Here is a 24,891-nt window from a genome sequence, read left to right on the forward strand (position 1 = left end):
ATCCACTGGGAAAAATCGCCATTATGGATTCTGTTTTGATTGCCGTTTTAAATTTATATCACCTGAGCTATTCAAAGTTAGTTTTGGGGTCGGAATTGAAGTCAGAAAACTCAAGACAAATTACAAGCCATATCCAACGGAAGAAAATAACAATTAATTAAAACTTCGCCAATTTGGATTTCGAACTTCATATTCGATATCAGAAATAACCAAATGACATCGAAAACCAAGAGAAAGACATGTTACAAGGCACATCCAACGGAAAAAAATGATGATTAAACTAAAATCCGCCATTTTGGATTTCATTTTAAATTTCTGACATGTTGGATTTCGAAATTCAGTTTTAAATTTATTCTTAAATTCAGAGCCACCCAAAACCATATAAAAGACATAGTAAAAGTCATATCTTACGAGATAGTTACTGGTTATATATGGGGACAATGTCATTATTTTATTGTCAGGCAAGTTTCTATTAACAGCGAATTAACACCCTGTTTTTAAGTGCCATTTTGATATACAAGAACTTTTCTTTATGTTTTTACAAAAAAATTTTTTTATTACTCCTTCATTGGTAAAAAAAAAAACTTAATTAAACCAACCTGTCCTTAATATCATACATAATGTATTGGACGTTAAATTTGTAATAAACAACAACAACAACATTAACATGCTGACTGGACTCTTGACTAATCACTCAGTACCATAAGCTACAAACAAACAGCACAGAAACATTTTTAACAGTGGACCTAATGACAGACTTAAATTTTGGGATGGGCATCTCAACATCACGAATGAACGTCTTCCATTGTTCGCTGCAGCGGGACATGGGCATTATGCCAAGTCTGCTCGACTATATCTGCAGCAAATGCGTGAACTTCCCCACACTCATCCAAATTTACATGAACTTTACGCGCAAAAAGGAATGCATGTAATACAACGGTCGGGTCATCCGTTCAATGGCTTACCAAACGATCTCTGTATCGAACAAACCGCCATGCGATCGATGAAAATTCGCAGTGGACTGACTCATGGTCGCGGGTTCACTGAAAGTGTGAGACAACAATTCGTCTATTGTAAACCTTTTATAATCGCGATGCACATGGCCATGTCAAATTTGACCGGTAAAGACCTACACACATCTGAACAGCATGTTGAATATGGAATTTCGCGTCGAGGAACAGACACCGACCATCTAATTAAATTGATCGATTGGTTTGATACAAACAATCCGTCCGATTGCGAAGTCTCCGACTTGCGGTCACTCTCGACTGGGTTGGCGTCCCAATCCGGGAACGGGATAAATTGTGATGACGCCGTAACTATCGGATATAAGATCCAAGAATCTCTTAACAACGTTATTTTTTCGGAAGCAAAGATCAGACGATCTAGTGTCGTGAAGACTCTGGATGACCTGAAGCCAGGTGTTAAAGTTCAAGGCAAGACAGTGCGAGTGCAACCAGAAGTTCTTTTTCAAAGATGTATTACGGTGGCACAGCGGACAGATACAGATATTCAACAGTTCTTCAAATATGAGTTGAGTGCCTTCCCGTCAAATGCTGTAAAAAATTTTGCTCAACTCCGATCAGCGGGGAAAAATTTTCTGGAACACTAGAGACATAGTTGTTTCAGAAAATGAAGAAATCATTTGGGTAGGAATTTCTTCCCACAAATTTTCTACCCTGACCAGACTATGTCTTAGGCATAATTTTATTGAAGTTTTCCGTTAATTCCTTGTCTTTTTGTCACATAGGAATTCAGTTTATACACATATCCACAGTTATCTTTTTAATTTGTAAACTTCTGCTCATCTTTTGGGTTAAATTTCATACATTTAGATTGAATGAGTCAATAAAAGCTGATAATTAACCACCCTCTGTAGGATAAGTGAAAGAAAAAAAAAAGCTAAAGATAGAAAAACCAAGTTTAAACCTATAATATGTGGTTGTGACCCACAAGATAGTATTTCCTCGGGAGATGAAATCTGGCCAGGTGCCTCCAGAGCAATTGAGTTATCGATGACAAGTGGAAGTTTGTTTCAGGGTCAATAAGTGGTCTCAGAGCAGAGCAGAGATGATGATGATTGGATTTTCTCAAGAAAACTAACATTGGTAACTGAATAGATTTTATTTCTAAGTCCAAAAAACCTAGAACTTATTCTCGACTGTGCTAAAATGTATATGTGTAAATGAATGGAACATATAATAATATATGTCCACAATAAATATGTGCATGAAAACAAAACAGGAGCTACAGATGTACATTTTCTATACAGATGTAACTATGCATTAAATTAAAGTTTAAAACATAAAATGGGTACTTAATAAATTTTAAACTTGGTATATCAATCAGGAATTACAAGAAATAAGAGACTTACAATAATAAATAATTCAATAAGAAATATCACAATATCTTTTATTATAGTCTCTGATGATCATTTGAGAGGTTTCTAGATCTCTTGCGAATTACAATATTGTAACCAGCGGCTGCCAGGCAGGATATGCCCACATTTTGCAAGAGATGGATAGAGAACAAGCTAAACAAAAAGTGATTTTTGTAACACCAAGGGCCATAATGCAGGATATGTGCTAATATCGACAGGAACCAAGATGTTTGGGTTATAAACATGCATTTCACGTTTCATCAAAATCGGATCAAAACTGTGACCTCTAGAGGGGTCCACAACCTTGATATACCAGATGTTTACAGTATTTGCGTGGGGGGGGGGGGGATTTTTTCTGGCAGTTTTGGTACGATTTTCATGACATTGTTACCTCTTGAGGGACCACAAACATAAAACGCGATTTTTCATACAATCAAGGGCCATAATTCAGGAGCAGCTAAGTCGTCCGCGCAGTCAACAAGAGTTGTTGCATATTTTTTCTATTGTCGGTAATGAAACATTTATAATACACTAAAATCTAATTAAGAGTAACAACTCATTAAGTAATTATCCGAAAATCATTTGAAATTGTTTGGCTTTTAGTTCTGCACAGGGCTGCCGACAACCATATTTTGTCTGTTGCTAATCAAAAATTAAAATCTAAAGTTTTTGATTCGCAGTAACTGCGAATCATTAATATGCCTGTCATTTTGGATATTGACACAAGGATAATCCACATTTGAAGACTAGAAAGCTTTCTCAACAATTTCAACGAGTATAAAATGTTGAATAAAATTTTATAAACAAAACTGAATTCTCCGTGTGACATTTTCTTCTCGAACTACCCAGACACAATTCATTATACGGTACTATATAATACAGGGACATAACTCTATAAATAGGGACTATTAAACCGGAAACAGGGAATCAAGTAGTACCACTCACGTTGCGAGACATCAAGTAATTATATGATATTTTGAAAGAAATAAATCCAGTGTATCCTCTAGGTATTGTAAATAAATATAAAAAAATAAATGTTAACGTATTGTAAAATGATAAATCAAAGTAAAAATTCCCGTAAAATATCACGTGTGTCTAGTTAATCGAGGTGCGCCCGATTGAACAAGAAAAGCAATACACGATAAAAAGCAGACGAAATTGTTTTCTAACGAAGATTTCTAACGTACAAAAAATAACAATTAAAATGATTGGGGCTTCGGAAGTCACTGTTAAGAATTGGCTTCAGACATAAGACCTAACTAAATGCCTACATCACATTCACAAACTGTCACAAGTACTTGTGGCACTCCTAAAAAAATCTAAGATTAGTAAGAATGGAATCTAATCATATTTGTTATGAACTAAAGTAATATCTTGTTATTTAGGTGTTTTATGTTGAAACTGAAAAACTGCTAATCAATTTTTAAATTTGCTAATCAAATTTGGCAAAATTGGACTTTTTGATTAGCAGTGCTGCTAATCAACCGTGAAAAATTACCGACAGCCCTGGTTCTGCAACATGCTAATGTTTAGTATACGAAAGATTTAATATCATGGATTTAGCTGTTCAAGTTATCAAAATTCATTGAAAATCAATATACTTGTTCGTCTCAAGACCTTAAACTCTGTTTATCAATCTAAATAACCTTGGTCTCTAGAGCATCCACAAGATTTTTCAAAGTGATCAAGGGCCATAAAACTGACGGACAAAATGGACGCCCCTCATATAACGCAAACGGTGTAAATATGTGGTATATCAAGGTTGTAGGCAACAATTTTTTATACGCCCACAAGCTAAAAACGTTATTTTTCGTACAATCAGGGGCCATAATCCATGAAGTTACGGTCCGATACATGCCAATATTGAAAGGAACCGAGATCTTAGGGAGATAAACCTATATTTCAGGTTTCGGTGAAATCGGATAAAAATTGTAACCTGTTGTAGGCGTATAAAAATTGAATTTCTAACAGGAATGCCAGTCGAAAAAAAATGGTTGAATTCAGTAATTACAAAGACATGATGAATTGAAAAGCTGTCAAAACCAGCCGGCCCCACCTAAGCTGGGACATTATCTACCACTAAAATTTCGATTTAGTTTTCATTCTTAATTAAATGTTAAATAATCAATTTGAGTAGTTAAGTAGCCTACATTTTAACAGCGATTAAGCCCTAAAATATTAGACACCGTCCGAAAAATAATGATCCGGGATTCAAGTAAGTGTACAACATTCTCATGAATATAATATTATATCAATTATACAAATTTACAAGAAATGGTTTAATAGAAATTTAGGGTAATGTTTAATGAATGAGTAATTATTGTTCCTGATCTTTCTTAAATAATAAGACAATCAAATAAATGATATTTTCCTAAACTCACAACTATAAACATTTCTGTTTCTTTTTTTTTTTTTTTTTAATTTGAGATATAATGTCAGATGATGACATAAACACAACATGGACAAACATACCTATATTATACTGTATTGTGAATACTCTAAATGTCTAAACTTGTCATTTGTTGCTAAAAATAATTGGGCCTTTAATTCAAGGGTAGACTAGATATCCTTCTTTCATCACATACATCATATAGACAATAGCAACACATTTTAAACTAAACTTTCAACATTACTAAGGCTACTCTCACATTAACCAATATCATGATATATGGTATGTATAATGTTTTTACTATCATGTAATACAGATTTTAATAATACCAATAACTGGCTTTCATCTTGTGATATTTGTAAGCTTCTAGCATAAATTGTTTTTACTTCTTTAATAACAGTTTCATGTTTCCTGTAAAAGAAATTATTCAAGTATAAATTTTACATTTGTTTTATGTAAAAGAAAAAAAAAATTGAGAGGCAAAATATTTACCATTCCGTAAATTTATAAATGACTCCAGTTTGCATTAAATTCATGCAGTAATTTCTTGGGTTGTTTTTAAAAAAATAAATAAATCGTATTATCTTCTCAAACCAAGGATTAAAAATATTAAAACTTTTGACATATATAGTATTAGTTACATATATATACCACCTGAACATAAATTTATTGTGAATGTAATTTGTAAATATGACTCACCCTTTTGTTAATGAAGTATATGTTTTGATTATATGTAATAATAGATATTGTAGACGTGATTTGAGTATATCTATTAAACTATCTTTATCATGGTTATTACTTGTATTTTCTGCCTGTGTCTGTAAACTGTCTATAATTTCTTCACAATCAGTCAGTGTCATTAATACAGCACAATAATTCTTGATTTTACCTTTATTTGTACACGTTGATTGTGCTGTAAATAAATAAACCATTGCAGATATACCATTTAGTTTTGAAGAAAAAAATGGGATTCTAAACTTACTATCAAGAATCTACAGGACAGACTACCATCTGGAAAGTCACAGAAACCATTCAGAATCAAGAAAAAGTATGCAGTTTGTGCAAGTATGTACCGCTGTCTAACTTACAGACAACCAAGAAGTTTTGAGGTTGTGCTTCTAGTTTTGCACACATTGTTTAGAAACTAACAGTATGTACAATATTCAGTAAACCAGCGGCTGCCAGGCAGGATACACCCACACTTTGCAAGAGATGGATAAAAAAAACGATTTTTTGTACAATCAAGGGCAATAATCCAGAAAGTTATGGTCTGAAATTCGCAAATATCAAAAAGGAATGAGATCTTTGAGATATAAAGATATGTTTTAAGTTTCATCAGAATCTGATAAAAATTGTCACCTCTAGAGGGTCCACAACCTTCGTATTGCATACTTTTACACAATTTGCGAACAAAGAGCGGCCATTTTGTCGGGCAGTTTCATTTCGATTTTCCCGAAATTCGAATTCAACCTTCATTATGGTGGAATGGGGAAATATTTAAATGGTTTTTAAAATCAGAAAAAAAATTCTGACCTCTAGAGAATCCGCAAGCTAAAAATGCGATTTTTCAAACAATCAGGAGCCATAATCCAGGAAGTTACGTTTGGATATACGCGATTATCAAAAGGAACCAAGATCTTAGTGTGTAATGATGATATATTCACATGTTTTTTTTAAATCGGATAAAAATTGTGACTTCTACATCGACGGCAAGCTAAAAACGTGATTTTTTGTACATTCAAGGGCCATAATTCAGGAAGTTAGGATCCGATACGCGCAAATTTCGAAAGGAACCAAGATCTTTGGGTTATAAACATATATTTCAACTCTCATCAAAATCGGATAAAAATTGTGACCTCTAGAGGGTCCACAAGCTTGATATATCAGATGCTTTACACTATTTGCATATGAGGGGCGGCCATTTTTTCCGGCAGTTTTGACCTGATTTTCACAAAATTCGAAATCAATAAACATTACGGTGTAACAGTGATATATTCAAACGTGTTTTTTTTTTAATCGGATAATAATTGTGACTTCTAGAAAGACAACAAGCTAAAAACATGATTTTTCATACATCAGGGGCCATAATTCAGGAAATTACTATTCGATATGCCCGAATATTGAAGGGAACCAAGATCTTTAGGTTATAAACATGCATTTCAAGTTTCATCAAAATTGTGACCTCTAGAGGGTCCACAACTTTGATATACCAGATGTTTACACTAATTGTGTCCGAGGGGCGGCCATTTTGTCTGTCAGTTTAGGTCTGATTTTTACGAAATTCGAACTCAATCATCCTTAGGGTGTGACGGTAATATATTCAAACGTTTTTTTAAATCACATAAAAGCTTTGACTGCTATAGGGTCCACAAGCTAAAAACGCGATTTTTCGTACAATCAGGGGCCATAAGTCAGGAAGTTACGGCTCGATATGCGCAAATATTGAAACGAACCGAGATCTTTGGGTTATAAACTTATATTTCAAGTTTCATAAAAATCAGAAGAAAATTGTGACCTCTAGAGGGTCCACAACTTTGATATACCATATTTTTAAACTATTTGAGCACGAGGGACGGCCATTTTGTCTGTCAGTTTTAGGCTGATTTTCACGAAATTCGAACTCAACCATCCTTAGGGTGTAACGGTGATATACTAAAACGTTTTTTTAAATCAGATAAAAATTATGACCTCTATAGGGTCAACAAGCTAAAAACGCGATTTTTCGTACAATCAGGGGCCATAATTCAGGAAGTTACGATCCGATATATACGCGAATACCAAAAGGAACCGAGATCTTTGGGTTATAAACTCACATAGTTTCAATTACGACCTCTATAGGGTCCACAAGCTAAAAACGTGATTTTTCGTAAAATCAGGGGCCATAATCCATGAAGTTTCGGACCGGTACATGCCAATATCGAAAGCAACCAAGATCTTTTGGAGATAAACCTATATTTCAAGTTTCGTCAAAATCAGATAAGAATTGTGACCTGTAGAGTGTCCACAAACAATTGTGGACGGACGGACAGGGAAGACAACAATATACGTCCACATGAAAATGTGGGCGTATAAAAAAACCAGTTCATCCCCAAAACTGAATGGTTGTATTTATACTGGACAGCAGTAAAACTGAACAGTTGTATTTATACAAGACAACAGGGTAAAACTAAACAGTTGTATTATAGTGGACAACAGTAAAACCATATACTTATTGTTAATTCTAAATAATTTTTACGACCCTGTAGTCTATCAACTATTCCAGTCAGTTAGAATTTAGATAGTAGGATAAGTACCCAAATTCTTTTTTTCAAAACTGAAGTGTAACCAGTTTCCAGTTGAAGTACAGGATTTAATGTTTTAATGTTTTCGTTAACACTTTATTTCTTGCATTATTTTGAGACTAAATATGTGATTTTTCAATTAATTAGCTTACTTTTGTTTATTCAAAACGAAATTAGATATATTTGGAAGAAGCTTGACAGGGATTAACTGTTCATTCTCTGGTTGATTACCATAATAATTCATTTGGTAACAAATCATATGAAATATTTAATATCAATAATTATTTACTATTTTCAATTACTTTGTGATCATTGGGGGGGAGAGGGTTATATAATATATCCATACCTGATTGACAGAACTCTAATAAAGCTGCTTTCTCTAAAAGTGATCGTAACATCTCAACAGGACAGTCTAGTTGACAGAATAAATTTATAGCTTTACTATAATGATTGTCTGATAACTGTTTTACATAGCGTTTCTTCTGATCTGAAATCTATAACAATATATTAATTATATACATAACATAAACAAGCATTTCAACAGAATGAGAGAGGGACGGAGAGAAAACCCACAGTTCCCCCTTGTGCAGCGATTATATGTGGCAAAAATAAAAAATCGGCATTCTTTAACAATAAAGGTGTATCTACAAATATCCATTGGGATGATCATAGTTTAACAGTCTTGCTTTAAAGTAATATTTATATTAGTTGTTTTACACATCAAATAATTATGAATTAGGTAATATACCAATTAATTGTTACCATAAAATGAACAAATTAAGATTAATGAAATAAAGAAGCATTCTGCGGTTATTGCTAAAGCAAAAGATGTCCCCTACCATTTAATACAGTCCCTAAAATGATATAATACAAGCATAACAGAAAAAAGTCTAGACAACTATTTGCAAGTACAAGGGCCTAAATCCTCAAAAAGTATGTAAATGATGAGACTTACTGTATCTCTAAGTGTATGATGATGTAAAGAAGCTAGTCTATGATTAATAGTAGCTGATCTATACTGGCACATTGGTAAACATTTTGGTGAACAATCCATATTACAATATTTTAAAGATTTATTCATCAGATCTATAACATCCTTCTCTATCTGTAAAATTGTAGATAAACCATATTAGTAAAACACTCATAGAGATGTTATTTATGAATAAAACAATTCTAGATAAATTATATTAGCATTAGCAATTAATTGACAACAAAGTAGGCTGCCTAATCATGAATACATGTATTTGGGGTTCTTGATTTTAAAAACACTTGGGTAGCATGTTCAGCATATAAAATTTGTCCTTAAAGGGACCATCCCGATTTTAACTGGGGTTTAGACATAAAAGTCTGTCTACGTAAGCACCAAAATATAGAGGAATGATGTATTTACCTTGTCTAAAAATTTCAGCTGAAAATATTGAATCGTTTGGACGTGAACGTCAAAACACTTATCCAGTCACGTAACCCATTTAAGATTCCGGGTCAATATTTTCATGGGGTGACCTGATAATCTATTGCCATTCCTTAAGAGGTCTATACAGTGCATAAACCCATGTGCTGTACTTGATAACGAAAGGTAAATTTTGGGTAGAGGATTTTAATTGCTTTTAACACAAAATTAAGCAGTTTTATTCTCTAAAATATTATCGGGATTGGCCTTTTAATATGCATTTGTAAGTTTGATATTTAAAAGCAGTCTAGTTGTTCTGATCACTAAAACAACCAAGCTTTACTTTTGGTACTGCTTGTTAGAAACCAATCTGCATTGACTAAAAGGACTACTTACTTCTTCTTTACAATATGTGGATAAAGGAGCATAATCTTGTAATAACATAGCCATATTATAATATGTTGTAGATAATTCCCACAAGACTGATTCCCATATATCACAATATTGTTTACCATTCTTTAATATTGCCAATGCCATCTGATAACAATCAATAGCCTACAAAATAAAGTATGGTTCAATTTTATTTCAATAATTTGCTTGCGTGTAGGGGTCTTTAGCAGTGAGAGGAAACCGAAGGACCCGGAGAAAACCCACGAGGTTGGATAGGCGACCCTATTCCTTGTCACGTACAACCGGGGAATGTAAACCATGCCAGTTGACTCAATGACATATCTTATGATATAGCGTGAACGTGCTAACCATTTGACCATCCAACCCCCCAATATGTCTGACTCTTTCCACAACCCTTTTGGATGATTGGCAACCAAGGTACATCAGAACAACACATTTGCAATCTTCCGCTCAGCAAGGTTGATTCAGCTTTCAAGCAGTGTATAATGTAGGTATGCTAGGTATAGAATCTATGAGAAAATTCTCAAAAGGTCAAATCTTAATACTTCAGAATACCCTTGGCCATCTATTACCGGTACATTATATACTAAGCAACATGTCCTAAATGTCACTGCTGAACCAGTTGGCTTAAACAGTTGTCTAAGCTCTATCAAAAGATGGAATTCCCCATATATAAATATCTGGACCCACCATCAACAAAGGAAAATACATAAATGCACTTACTTTAGTATAATATTCTCTTTCTATTGTAGTAAATTCTGGTTGATCTGAACTAATAGTAAGTTGAGTGTAGGTTTGAGCACAAAGTCTCATTAATTTGCCAGTATTAGACAGAAGTAGTGTTACATTAGCCTTATCATTTATAGCATGAAATACTTCTTTCCCACGGTTAAAACAATTTTCACTTTTTTCCCACATCAATTTTAACTTTTCTAAATTCACCTTTTCTACACCTAAACATAAAAAATAGATTTCAATTTTTGAACATCATCTCATTAAGTATAAATAATATAAATATTGGGGGTGGAGGGGAGCTGCTCACGTCCCCTAATATGCTCAATGACCGCAAAGATATCTATGCTTGCTCTATAATTAATCCAAATACATCCTTTAAAAATTAAAATTCAAGAATTTTGAAATAGGGTTCTTCCTTATATTCTGTCCTGTAATGTATTCACAAGATTTCATAAATCTGAACATCAAATTTGATAGGGTTCATCCCACATCTCAAAAAAACAGTCCGACCAAATCTTTAAAACTTTTGAAAATCTAACAGACTCCCCCACTTAATGAACAATCCCACCAAGTTTTAAATCATTCCATCAAGAGCTTTTTCCTGTATCATGATCACAAGCTTTTATAAGTATGAGAAAAGTAACTCTGAAAATTCATTATGAATTCTTCCATAGGACCAATGACCAATCCCTGCAAGTTTATATGGCCTACCTGCACTTTGTAGTGTATTTTGTGCCAAATTCATATACCATACACCCAATTCGTTGAGAGAGTTTCCTAATCTCTTATGTAAATTAGTATCTAATATTTTATCTGTAGGTTTTAATGTCAATGCATGTCTATAACATCTAACACTGCTGGTTAAATTTTGCTCCAATTCACTACTCCATGCATATACCCAATCATACTCTGTGAAAATAAATAGCACATACAATTAAAATTCATTCTGAAGTTTAAAATCTGATCCAGGCTTGCATTAAATTATCAAATTCAAAAAAAGAATTACTTAAAAATAAATGATTATCTTTATGTATTTCAAAACATATGCCCACAGCAGCTAGGTTGTCCGATCAGTCCATGACAGCTGTCACATTACTATTCTTTTCTAGGTAACAGAAGTATTTACAAGACATTAAAAACTGATGAAATGATATTTATGATAGCCAAATAAAAATAGAAACGAAGTTGAGCAAGCCAAAAATGGGAACACATTCTAGATATAGAGTTCGGCGATCTAGATGTGCAAAATACATTAAAAATAATAAATACTTTATTTCTCAGTACAAAAATGAGGAGCTTTGAAAACAAATATCTCCACATTGTGGAGTCCACAATATCTTATAAATTTGACATTTGGAAAATTTTAAACAAGATAGGGCTCTTTCTTATGCCACTGTGAGCAATCTGATCTGTATTGTGGGAATAACACAGTGATTTTCCCTAGACAAATTCTAAATTTTGATAGGGTTCATTCCTTATGCCCACATGAACAACATCAAAAAGTCCATCAATAATTTTGTTCTGTATCACATTCACAAAGAATAAGATAGGTTGCATAGAAACCAAACATATGCCCACAGAAGCTAAGTTGTTCTAGCCATCGATAAAAAGTTTTCACATGGTAAATAAAAAGCAGCATCTTTGTACCATAAAATATGAATGGTGCATTGACAAGATTTGACAAGATTATACAATAAATGAAATTGGGTTTAACCCTTAACCGGTCGACGTCATTTTGACGTCATGACAAGGCTAAAGTGAAATATTTTGTATGCCTATTTAAATCGACTACTGCCGGATAATAAGTGATAGACTCTTGACACCAATAAAAAAAGTTGAAGGGGATAAGTTGATTTATAATTTGCAAATCATTCTAAATCATTTTCATCGGAAAAATCGTCTTCAGAATTGGTGTCATCGATATAATCCAAGTCGGAATCATTCAACAGCATTTCAACCACTTTGAGAGTCTTTAGCCTTCCCGACATCGTTAAATTACGTTTTTTGTCAAAAAATGTTGAACAAAGACATGTTTTTCTCAATGCCCTTGACAAGACAAGTTCCTGTCTGACACGCGTGTGTGGCCATATCAATTAAATACGAAACTAAATACTCAAAGGTTCTTGCTGTGGTCGATACTTAGCTGTATTACATTGTGGTGATTATAGTTGACAATGACCGGTTAAGAGTAGAGTTAACATCCTACCGTTCAAGATTATACAATATAATCGATCAGAGGTAACTATCAGAAATTGTTGTAATTCTGATTCACTGTAGTAATCTAAACCAAGCCTATTTTCGATCGGGTTCCTACTTATACCCTAATCAACAATCCCCACCAAGTTTTAAAGATTTTTATCTAGAACCTTGACATGTACTGGGTTTATAAGATATTTTAAGAAAAGAAAAGTTGGTCAGACCGATAGACATAGGTGACAATATAATAATGTCCACATTAAATTTGGGTGTATAAAAAGCTAGGATTACCTGGAATTCTACTAGCTCTAATACTTGTATCTACAATGGCTGCTTCTTCTTCAGATATATCAGTAAAATATCTCTCTTGTTCATCTAGAGATTTAACATTTCTAGCCATTATCAGTCGTATATCACCAGCTGTCTCTAATATCAATGTTAATAAATCTATATTCTCTTCTCCTTTCTTAGGTATTAATCTCTTCATCTCCTCTGTGACAACAATGGAGAAATGGAGTCAAATAGCAATGGAACAGAATTAATCCCATTAGTAATGAATTTAAATACTACCTTACTGGCATTAAACTACAATGGACAGCAAAATCAAATTATGCTATAAATATTGCTCATCCTTTACTTATGCCTAGCCTCATGACTGTTAATTGTACACATGGTATAAATGATATTCCATGTTCTATATTTCATGCTATCTTGTTCTAACTACGGCATTCTTAAATCTAATCTTCCTACAGTTAGGGCATAATATATATATATATATATTGAATTTGATGCACTTACCAAAACAGACGATAGCAAAACGAATTTGTCTTAAAGCATGACCATATTTCTGTATTGACAGGTATTCTTTACCAGCACAGTAAAATGTCATGGCTGCTTTACGAAGTAGAAGGCATTTTGAGACGTCTTGCCATTTTTGTTTTTTGGGTATCAGTAGTGTAGACAACTGTAGATTAACTTCTGTAGATATAGATGCTAATGGTTTATAACCTAATGGTATAGCTTCACTATTATCACATGATGCTTGTTCCTCTACGATACTTACATTCTTCTGTTGGTGTTTATATGTATTGTGATCTCTACATAAACATTCTAATCCCTGAAAAACATAAAATATCTTTTATAATCGACATTTCATTCCATTTTGTTTTTCGGTTGTTTACACCACTTAATCTTGGTCTAACGCAGTGGGGGGTCACAGTGGCTAAGTGGGTAAGACGTTGGCTCACTAGCCCGAGGTCAGGTTTTCGATCCCTGCATTTGCGAAAGTTCATCCAGATTTTCCGGCGTGATTTCCCCTTGTCAGTGATGCAGGACGGAGGGCCTGACAAGGACAGCTGTCTAGTCGTTCGGATGGGACAAAAAAACGAGGTCCTGTGTACACATTGGCGTGCACGTAAAAGATCCCTTTCACAGTTGGAATTCGATATATGAGTAGGCCATAGAGCTGCTGTCTGGGCAAAATTTCCCTCATAGCACACTGTATGGCGTATGCCCTTCTTCATTAACCCAGTTCAGAGCAGAACAGTAGGACGTTAAACCCCATTTCATTTCATTTTATTTCTAAAGCAGTGATTCCCAATGTGGAGCGCAGGCCCCACAAAGGGGCAATCTGAGGGGGGGGGGGGGGGAGGGCAATTTGAAAATGATGTCAATAACAAATATCTTCACATGTTCCATTATTACTTTTACACCAAAGCAATTTTAAAATTACAACAATTTGTTTACAACTTTGCACAAGGAGGTTAAACCTCATTTATGTTTTTTAATATCTGAATTTGTAAATTGATACTCAATGACTTTTAAGATCTATCATACAGTTGTATGTATATAAACATTAATTCTATTCGCCTGGGTCATTTGGTATTTTGTTGAAAAATATGAGAGTTACAACATTGTTGGTATTTGCTTGATATCAAACGTTGAGAGCATAGAGTGAAACCGACTAAATTAGAGCCTTCTATTAAAACACTTTGCAGTAAACACCAAGCACAAGGATCTTACTAAATTGATTTTTCTTAAACTAATTACTATATAAAATTATTATTTTCTGATTGTTTATTATTTTATTTGAATAATTTTATTTTATTGGAAGGAATCAATATCTTATGTACTTTTACAAAACGCAATTTGTTTTCATATCAAACTTGATTCAAAGGGGAGCACAAAATAATTTGCAATGTTGAGGTGGGGCATGGTTCACAAATGGTTGGGAACCACTGGTCTAAAGACATTTTCTATCGTGCATGGTTCGGTAAGGCACAGATTTTGAATAGTCGACAACACGACAGCCTACTAATGAAAAATTATGACATCCTTATCCAATAAGCTCTATGGCTTTATCATGCTGCCCTCTCAGGCCTCAGATATTGTAATAATGGAGTGACCATCCTAAAAAAAAAAGAAAAGACAATCGAATCTGATTTTAATTAGAACGCACTTCCTAAAGCTCCAACCAAATATCTGCCACCTAAAAAATAAACTGAACATAATCTAAGAAGTAATAATATAGTAATGTAAGCGCTGAGAGAATAGCAATAGATATCAATTAGTTAAAAAGATTACTATATTTGTATAATTGTTACCTTTCTGATATATTTAAAAGCATCTTGACATCTTTCTTCTACAGTACCAGCTATAGGATGAGCTCTAACTACATGCCAACCTCTATCAAAATTAGGTTTAAAGTCATATAATGTCTTTATATCCACAGTTACTTCCTCTTTATTATCTTTTATATCATCTTCAATAACCGGTCTCTATAATATACAAATATATCTTTAACAACTGGTCTCTATAATAGACAAATACATGTATATCTTCAATAACTGATCTCTATAATATACAAATATATCTTTAACAACTGGTCTCTATTAATATACAAATTTATCTTCAATAACTGATCTCTATAATATACAAATATATCTTCAATAACTAATCTCTATAATATACAAACCAACGGTTGCCAGGTAAGATACACCCACATTTAGCAAGAGATGGATAGAAAACAAGCTAAAAAAAAACCAAAAAAAGATTGGTTGCCAGGCAACGAAACATATGCCCACAGCATCTTTAAATCATCCGGCAGTCAACAAGAGTTGTCACATATTTTTACTTTTTTCGGTAATGAAACATTTATAATACACTAAAATCTGATTTTAGAGTAACAAATCATTAAGTAATTATCAGTAAATCATTAGAATTTGTTTGGCTCATGCTAACGTTACGTTTAGTATACAAAACATTTAATATCATGGATTTAGCCGTTCAAATTATCAAAAACCATTGAAAATCAATATACTTGTTCGTTTCAAGACCTTTAAAACTCTATGTATCAAGCCAAAGTCAATCGAAACGATTATATATAGGCGTAAACATGGTGTATAAATATAAAATCAATCGGATGATAACTATAGTCATAAAGTATCCACAAGATTTTTCAAAGTGATCAAAGGCAATAACCCTGGCAGTAATTATCGGAAAATATTGAAAATAAATAGGACTCTTCGTCTCATGACCTTAACACTGTGTATAAAGTTAAATTCAATCGGATATTAACTTTAGCCTCTAGAGCGTCCACAAGATTTTTCAAAGTGATCAAGGGCCATAAGGAAATTATTGGAAATCGCTGAAATTCAACAGGATTCTTCGTCTCATGACCTTTAACACTGTGTATAAATTTACAGTCAATCGGATATTAAGAATGAGTTCGCGAGAGAATCATGCAAAATTTAAAAAAAACGGCACAAACGGTGTTGGACGATTCTGACCAAACTTTGCAATTTGGTCATTGGGTACGCCGTATACCCCACATGAATTATGAGGGTCACCAACCTTGTAGTTACGGAAAACCAGCTATGGCCATTTTTTTAAAAAAAAATTCCCTAAATTCAAATATTTCCCATAAATAGCCTATTGATTTTTTATTTTTTTTAATTATTTTTTTTATGAATGATCCTGTCTACTACCTCAATATATATGGCTATTAAATTTTTACGAAACCATTTGAGGCTATGAGGAATTTATTTTGAAACGTAGTTTTTGCTATATGCTAAAACATATAAATTTCATGGTGCTATACCTCACCCACTGCGGGGCTGAGGACAATTCTATTAATAATGGAAGTTGAGGACTACTAATACTAATATTTGGTTTTGACTAAATGACTGGCACAGATTTCTTCCACATTAAATTTGATGGTCGAACTTGAAGAAAATGACTTCATTTTTTACATCATTTTTCCAATAAAATCATTCATTGCCTGGATTATTAGGCCTGATAATGCTCCAAGCAACGGACTTACAGCAACTCTGTGTAGGGCCGATACAGATATCCTTTCTGTAATGTATACTAAGAATTTAGGACAACTATGATACTATGCAGATGATACACAGCTGATCGCTAATTACTCCCTTTCAAAAACTGTTCCATCCCCTAATTCTTACATCAAATTGTGTACACATGACTTTAAAGATAGGATGATGACAAGAAATAAGTTGAAATTAAATTTAATTGTATTAAGTAAATCAGAATGTATTTTATTTAGTCCAAATACACATCTGAAAAACACAAGTTCAAATGATGTGGTTGTACGAGATGCAATACTTGTACCATGAGTCACTGTGCAGAAGTTAGGTGTCCTCTTAGGATCCAAATTGAGCATGGACAGTCTCGTTAGTGAAATTAGTCAAAACTGTTATCTTCGGTCCAGGAGCATTGGCCATATAAAACACTTTATTAGCGAGGAAGCAGCATCTACACTTGTATGTTCTTTGGTATTCTCAAGGATTGACTACTGTAACAGCTTGTTGGTATAAAGATCTAGTGCCAATATTAAAAAAAAAAATCAACTTGTACAAAATACTGCAGCTCGAATTGTTACAAAACCCATCTTGTTATCAGGATTAATTAAATTAATTTAATTGTATGCACAGTGGACATGCCTCTGTACATGGAGTATGTGCGCTATATACATATTGTTACTATTATTATTATTCGTCCGGCCGAAGTTAGATTTGCACTCTAGCATCCAAGATGGCGGCTGAAATCAGCTGTTCAATTTCCCGTCTTTTGCTCAAATAAAATGCGGTTTAGTAGCCAGTCATCCGAAAGAAACTACAATAGCATATTCCTGAAGCAATAGCCCAAGAAATACCGCTCTGGCCATTGCTGGATTGACTTCTGAAACTTACATTTTTGAGGGAGTGTGTCTATTCTTCCCGTTCAATCAAATTGCTCCTAAGTACAGTCTTTCGTTTAATCTGGGGTCTTCCCTAAAACTTTGGACAGTGATTTAAGGTATTAAAAACGGTGAAAGTATTGTTCGTCTCCAAACAGTATTATTTAGATTGTAGCTGTTTTGATAGCCTTGTTTGTCACGCAATTAGTTTTTCTGCAATATTCTGCTATGCACTGGTTAACTGGGCGTAATAAATTTCATGAATCATGACGTCACATTATGTAAACATATTTGGAACTCTGTTTAAACCCGAATAATATTGTTACGCAGTTAGGTATTGGTTAATCGGACTATTGACCAGTCATAATTTGGAACAGAAATTTACTTTCATTACGGCAGTGTTGAGTGAGATTAGGTCTAATCAAACGAAATACTACGGGGAGTATGCTACAATAGTGACCTTACGCTCATATACTATATGTTTTTGTATTTTTGAAATATCGCTTGATTCATTTGTCAAGTATAGACAGATGTATATGGCTACTACACTATTTAGTTTTAACGATTTGCTGTTTAAAAATTTATCATCCTTATATAAAGAGTTATATAAAGAATCTCAACAAGAAAAAATATTCATTAAAGTCGGTCAAAAACTTGCAAAGTTAATGCGATTTTTCACGCGTAAACAACTTTGTTGGCACGAAAAACGTCAAAGGCAAAATTTGAAATTGTGGCATTTTCAAATACCAAAAATTTGACCCTGATCCCAGCTATCCAGAAATGTATTCATTTCGAAATAGGAGACAAATTCTTCAAACTACGGCCTATTGTGTTCACTTTCAAGTCCATTTAATGTGGATTTTTCACTTTTTTCACATTCAGTTCAAAATGGCGACCATCGGTTGACCGAAATCAAAATTCTGCTCCGATAGATTTTTAGGCATTCCTTCAAGGATTCAAAAAATGGCGACACTTTCGGTTCCATCGATAGACTTCATATAATGTGTACGCATCAGTAGCTAATACAGAAAAAAAAAATTCAAGGCAATCTGACCTATATTTTCACAATTTTTTTGACAAATTTGATCCTTAATTTTGCCAAGGGGAGATAAGTTAGAAAATTTCTAATGACGTCTTTCAAGTCACATCGGTAAGATCTACAGTAAACGTTGCATAAGTCGGATTCATATAAGTCGGATCTTCGCTCAACTCGTATAATATCGTTTGGACCCTTTGATCCTGCACGTTTTTCTTATTTCGGATTTCCTAAGTCGGATCTTTGCTCAACTTGGATCAAAATGTTTGGTCCATTTGATCCAATTCCGACTTTTTTCCTTCGCCCAAGTCGGATCGGTAGTATGTTCAGAATTTGACTAGGTCAGCTCTGTCTCGATGGTCTAAAACACGGTTAGTTTTCCATGCACAGAGCCCCAAAATTCTTTCCCCTATCATTTTGACTTAAATCAGCCTATTTGACGCGACACAATAACAGAATTTTCCCGGAAAATTCGAAACTCGCTGTCTGCTGTACAAGACACTTTCTGGGAAAATTTAGGACATTTTTCAAAGATGGCGACAAAACGGAAGTTATCTACTCGCACATACAAACAAAAGCTTGAAATGTGCATTTGAATCAATGATTATCCGGCTCTTGCAGTTTATTTGTAATCGAGCTAAGATTGAATTTCAGTCTTCAGCTAACTCGAATCTTTGCTTAACTCGGATAAAATTTGTCAGTCCACTTAGATCCGACTTATGCAAAGTTTACTCTACTTACATTACAAGTTTCATGAAAATCGTGCAAATATTAAAGAAGTTGTCAAGTTGGTCTCAACTTCCAGGACGAAATTTCGAAAAAAAATTTTCATGGTACTTAAAGAAAAAAGAATTAGTAAAATAGCTCAAAAAACCACTATGCATTGTAAGTTTTGAAAATGGTTTTAATCCACAGGGGGGTATGTAGGTCAAAGTTTCAGAAAGATTCTAGGAAAAAAATAATAATAATAATAATAATAGCCCTAAAAGAAACAATAAGCTTTCACATGCAATATGAAAGCTTAATAATAATAATCTATTAAACTTATGTAGTGCCAAAATCCGGCTAAAACGGCTCTATATATACATAATAATATACAAGACAATGGGCTTATCAGGCTCACTAATGCACCCAACACCAGCAACATCAGCACTAACTTTAAAACCAATAACAACAAATCTAGTCAATGTTTTAATGGCAAGCAATCAATCAGGATTGCTTTTGGGCAGAAAATTTCTGTTTTTAAAAGAATAAGTAAAAACCTGGAATAACTAGGTCAAAGCTTAAAGGGATGCCTATAACTAGGATTACCCCTTTTAAAATCCAGTTTAGATCCTTATATTTTACTGTGAAATCCAGTTACGACCTATTTTGTCAAAATTTTATCACAAGCCTTCACATACTGGATAAACCTTCTGTTAACCCTTTCGCTGCGAAAAATAGCAAAAATATGACAGGCTTTGTTTTCCATTCCATGCGGCACATCACATTTATACAACTTTGTTGTATCAACGAAAGTTGACTGACAGAATGAAGTAAATTCCCTCCCTTTGTTTATAGGTGACACTGTGTGTCCAGATAAATGCTTCTGTTCAATTTTAGGGTGTAAAGTATTGGTGTTTCTTTTTAAAGACTTTGAGTTTTGAGGACCTGAACAATCAGCACAAACGCATGGAAAGAACAGTGGAGTCGGTTCTGTAAGACATATTCACTGACAGTGATTCTGAAGCAGTATTTATTGACTCAGAAGATGATCTGGGTGATTCATGTGACATGGATTTACTGGACGAAAATTCGGATTCTAATATGTTTGGATAAACATTGTAAATTATCGGTTAGCTATATAAAAAAAAAACCCCAGAAAACCCCAGTGTTAAACAAATATTCTGAATCTGATGCTCCACCCCCTCCTCAAAATAGGCCTAGTCAAATAAATTAGCATAACGGTATAAACTTCTAATTCTGATAACAGAAAGTGTTAATCAAATTCAGATTAACAACTTTTTCAATTAAAAGGTTGAAAACCATTTCTTCTTGTTATTTTTGGGCCTTGAACATATTTATGCATTTCTGTTTAAGACAGTAATTTTGAATTTAACACTGTTCATTATTTAACCCATTTTGAGTCCCGCAGCGAAAGGGTTAATATAGATGAGACTATAATTTGGAAAAAAAATATGCTGTATATTTTCTGTAACATTTTCTGTTAGCATTGGGATTAGAAGGATGTATTTAAATTATCTTAATCATTTATTATTAAATTATCTAATTTTTTCAGTTTTAAAATTATTACAGAGCTTCAACCACTCAGTCCGCTGTCAATTTCTTAACACATACATTACTAACTTACAAGTGAGAAATGTGCATGAACAAACCTAATGGGATTTCTCGTCAGGCTTTGAACTTTCTAACACTCTCGTTGAGAGTTCACAGTTCAGTGATCTGAAATAAATTTATCTTTGATACTTTCTAAAACACTTTCAAAATACTCACACAAGAATCTGTATTTTCTTCATCTGAATCATCACTGTTTGATTCCCAGACGTCTTTAATAGAGCTGTCAGGTACGTAGAGATCAGATAATAGATAGTAGGCAGATGTACATACCTAACAAATATTACATTTTAAAAAGAAAACATTAATCAGCTTTGGTAGGAAAAATAATTGATGAAGGCCTAAATATTACAATGTAATCCAGGTCATTTCAAAGTGTATTTCAGTTAAGTATTAAATGAGTGTTACCATCACTCTCGATAGTCAAACACTTGCACATAACACATAGAGAGAGAGATGGAGTTTAACATTCACTCAATGTAAACTAGGTCATTTTAGGACTAACCTATGGTATATTGTTTGTTTTGTTATTTGCTTTTGATTAAGGATCTTTAGGTAGGCAACCCTACCTCTGTGCAAAGATGGGATTTCACTGACAACTTTGCACAGATGACAAATATGTAATCTATAGTACACACCTTAGATAACCAGCTCTCAGTCTAGCAAAGGTGTTATCACCGGACATGACAAAAGCACATCGCTACACTGAGGACTTAGTAAATGTGTTCACTGGATAATATAAGTGTTCTCATATCAAAGTGTGATTGAAATATTACCTCATTCACTTTTAACATCAAATTGAGGTAAATTTTGGTGGAGATAAATACAAACTTTAATGTATAAAAGATGTAAAAATCAGTAGCACTAACAATATTAAATTTGTGAATCTGCTGGTAAAGACAAAATGTTGAACTGTTTACCATTTAACCTAATAAAGCTGCATTGATTTACAGAAATAAAATACCAGCGGCTGCCATGCGCAAATATCAAAAGGGACTGAGAGCTTTGGGATATAAAGATATGTTTTAAGTTTCATCAAGACCAGATAAAAATTGTGACCTCTAAGGGGTCCACAATCAACGTATAACATACTTTTACACAATTTGTGTACAAAGAGCGGCCATTTTCATTTCAATTTTCACGAAATTCGAATTCAACCTTCATTATGATGGAATGGTGATATATTTAAACGGATTTTAAAATCGGAAGTTACGTTTAGATATGCGCGATTATCAAAAGGAACCAAGATCTTAGTGTGCAGCGGTGATATATTCACACGTTTTTTTTTTTAAATCAGATAAAAATTGTGACCTCTAAAGGGATCACAAGCTAAAAACGTAATTTTTTTGGTACAATCAAGGGCCATAATTTAGGAAGTTACGATCTGATATGCACGAACATCGAAAAGAACCAAGTTCTCTGGGTATTTCAAGTTTCATCAAAATCAGATCAAAATTGTGACCTCTAGAGGGTCCACAACCTTGATATATACTAGATGTCTGGCAATTTTGGCCCAATTTTGACGAACCAACATTACGGTGTAACAGTGATAAATTCAAAAGTTTTTTTTTAAATCGGATAATAATTGTGACCTCTAGAGAAACTACAAGCTAACAACACAGTTTTTTGTACAATCATGGGCCATAATTCATGAAGTTACGATCCGTAAGGCGCAAATATCGACAGGAACTAAGATCCTTGGGTTATAAACATGCATTTCAAGTTTCGTCAAAATTGGATCAAAATTGTGACCTCTGGAGGGTCCACAACCTTGATATACCAGATGTTTACACTATTTGCGTACGAGGGGCGGCTATTTTGTCCGGCATTTTTCGAAAATCAAACTCAACCAAAATTAATGGGCAACGGTGATATATATTCAAACGTTTTTTTAAATCGAATAATAATTGGGACCTCTAGAGGGACCACAAGTTAAAAACGCGATTCTTCGTACAATCAGGGGCCATAATTAAGGAAGTTACGATCTGGTATGTGTGAATATCGAAAGGAACCAAGATCTTTGGGATATAAACATGTATTTCAAGTTTCATCAAAATCGGATCGAAAATGGTGACCTCTAGAGGGTCCACACCAACATTATGGTGTAACAGTGATATATTCAAACGTTTTTTTAAATCGGATAATAATTGTGACCTCTAGAGGGACCACAAGCTAAAAACATGATTTTTCAGACAATAAGGAGCCATAATTCAGGACGGACAGGGGCGATGACAATATACGACCACATGAAAATGTGGGCGTATAAAAAGTTTGTATTATACCTGTGAATGTTTATCTTCATCTAATAAAAGTAAACAGTTTTCTAAGAGTTTTCTAATTGTAGCAGTTTTCTTTCTACCAGTATTTTTACGTAAGTTTCTAGCTACTCTATATAATAATATTCCTACTGGTACAGTGAATGGATTACCATGATCTACTTCACCTTCACACAATGTTGTTAAATCATACAATTTTACAACATCATCATTACTATCTATAAATACACAATTTATATCATCAACAATCAAAAGGTTTAATAAAGACTATGTGTGATTTTGTCCGTACAGAATCCCTTGCAAACTACAATATTGTGAAAGTTGAATCTCAGTATTTACAAAGGTATGATCAAGTGAAAATTCCCTTGATATGATGCCGTGCCGTGAACCAATTTGATGGGTTTGATTATCTAGCGTTGGTATTTTAATTTTGTTTCTTAAATAAATGTTAAATCATCAATCTGAGTACATATTAGCATTGATTAAGCCGAGAGAAATTTGATATTTTCCAGAAAATGCAAATCATGCTTTAAGTTAAAAAGAATTGAACTCCTTCATATCTAATAAAAAAAAAAGTAATTATCTCATTCTTGAAAAGCAGATTGAGGTGTAAAAACTCCTACTCCATTTCAAATTCTTAAAGCAATGGTTACGAGTTCTATCAGCTAATTAACCAATGCTACATTTACTATAGTAAAGTAGTGCTTGTGATGGGTTCTAGTATGGTACTTACCCTTATATAACCAATATGTGTGACCTTCTAGAGTAGCATTAGATTTTAAGAAAGAGAGGATATTTCTAGCTATATCTAATACAAGCTGCGGATCAAACTGGGAATTCTCATATTTAGGTATATCTTCGGTCTTTAACAGTTCATATTTCTATTCACAATGAAAGAAAAATTTGATAAATTTAACAATAAGGAGAAAATTCTGTGAAGCAGAATGTCAGTCTAAAGGATTTATGAATAAAGAGAAGATATTTAAATTTAAAACAAACTGGTCAATATCTCATTTGAATACTTAGAAACTTAGACAAAACATGTCCAAAATAACCTCTATTATCTTCTTAACTGATAATTTAAAAATTAGGAAACATTATACATTTGAACAAAGGATAATTTAGAAGATAATTTCTAAACTAACCTGTACAAAACCATCTAAATGAAAACACATAGCAACTTCTGGTACATTACACATCAAATTATCCAACCAATAATCTAAACCCGTTAAAACATTAATAGGTTCATCCGATTCTCTGTAATAT

The 24,891-nt window shown here is 33.5% G+C and overlaps 1 protein-coding gene across 1 annotated transcript in view; it reads right to left on the reverse strand.

Moving 5' to 3' along the window:
• Positions 1-2,690: 2,690 nt before the first annotated feature.
• Positions 2,691-24,891, reverse strand: part of LOC126816701 (erythroid differentiation-related factor 1) — a 35,713-nt gene continuing 13,512 nt past the window's right edge. The window contains exons 10-23 of the mRNA XM_050543442.2: positions 24,771-24,882; positions 24,359-24,506; positions 23,632-23,843; positions 21,509-21,622; positions 15,386-15,559; positions 13,581-13,899; positions 13,074-13,274; positions 11,298-11,495; positions 10,575-10,804; positions 9,837-9,995; positions 9,006-9,155; positions 8,397-8,544; positions 5,469-5,682; positions 2,691-5,180 (exon numbers count right to left, since the gene is read on the reverse strand). Of these exons, the coding sequence (XP_050399399.1) occupies positions 5,030-5,180; positions 5,469-5,682; positions 8,397-8,544; positions 9,006-9,155; positions 9,837-9,995; positions 10,575-10,804; positions 11,298-11,495; positions 13,074-13,274; positions 13,581-13,899; positions 15,386-15,559; positions 21,509-21,622; positions 23,632-23,843; positions 24,359-24,506; positions 24,771-24,882 (2,530 nt within the window). The 3' untranslated portion in view covers positions 2,691-5,029. The remainder of the gene's footprint in view (positions 5,181-5,468; positions 5,683-8,396; positions 8,545-9,005; positions 9,156-9,836; positions 9,996-10,574; positions 10,805-11,297; positions 11,496-13,073; positions 13,275-13,580; positions 13,900-15,385; positions 15,560-21,508; positions 21,623-23,631; positions 23,844-24,358; positions 24,507-24,770; positions 24,883-24,891) is intronic.

Source organism: Patella vulgata, chromosome 3 (genome assembly GCF_932274485.2).
Source record: "Patella vulgata chromosome 3, xgPatVulg1.2, whole genome shotgun sequence".
NCBI classification, from domain to species: Eukaryota; Metazoa; Mollusca; class Gastropoda; family Patellidae; genus Patella; species Patella vulgata.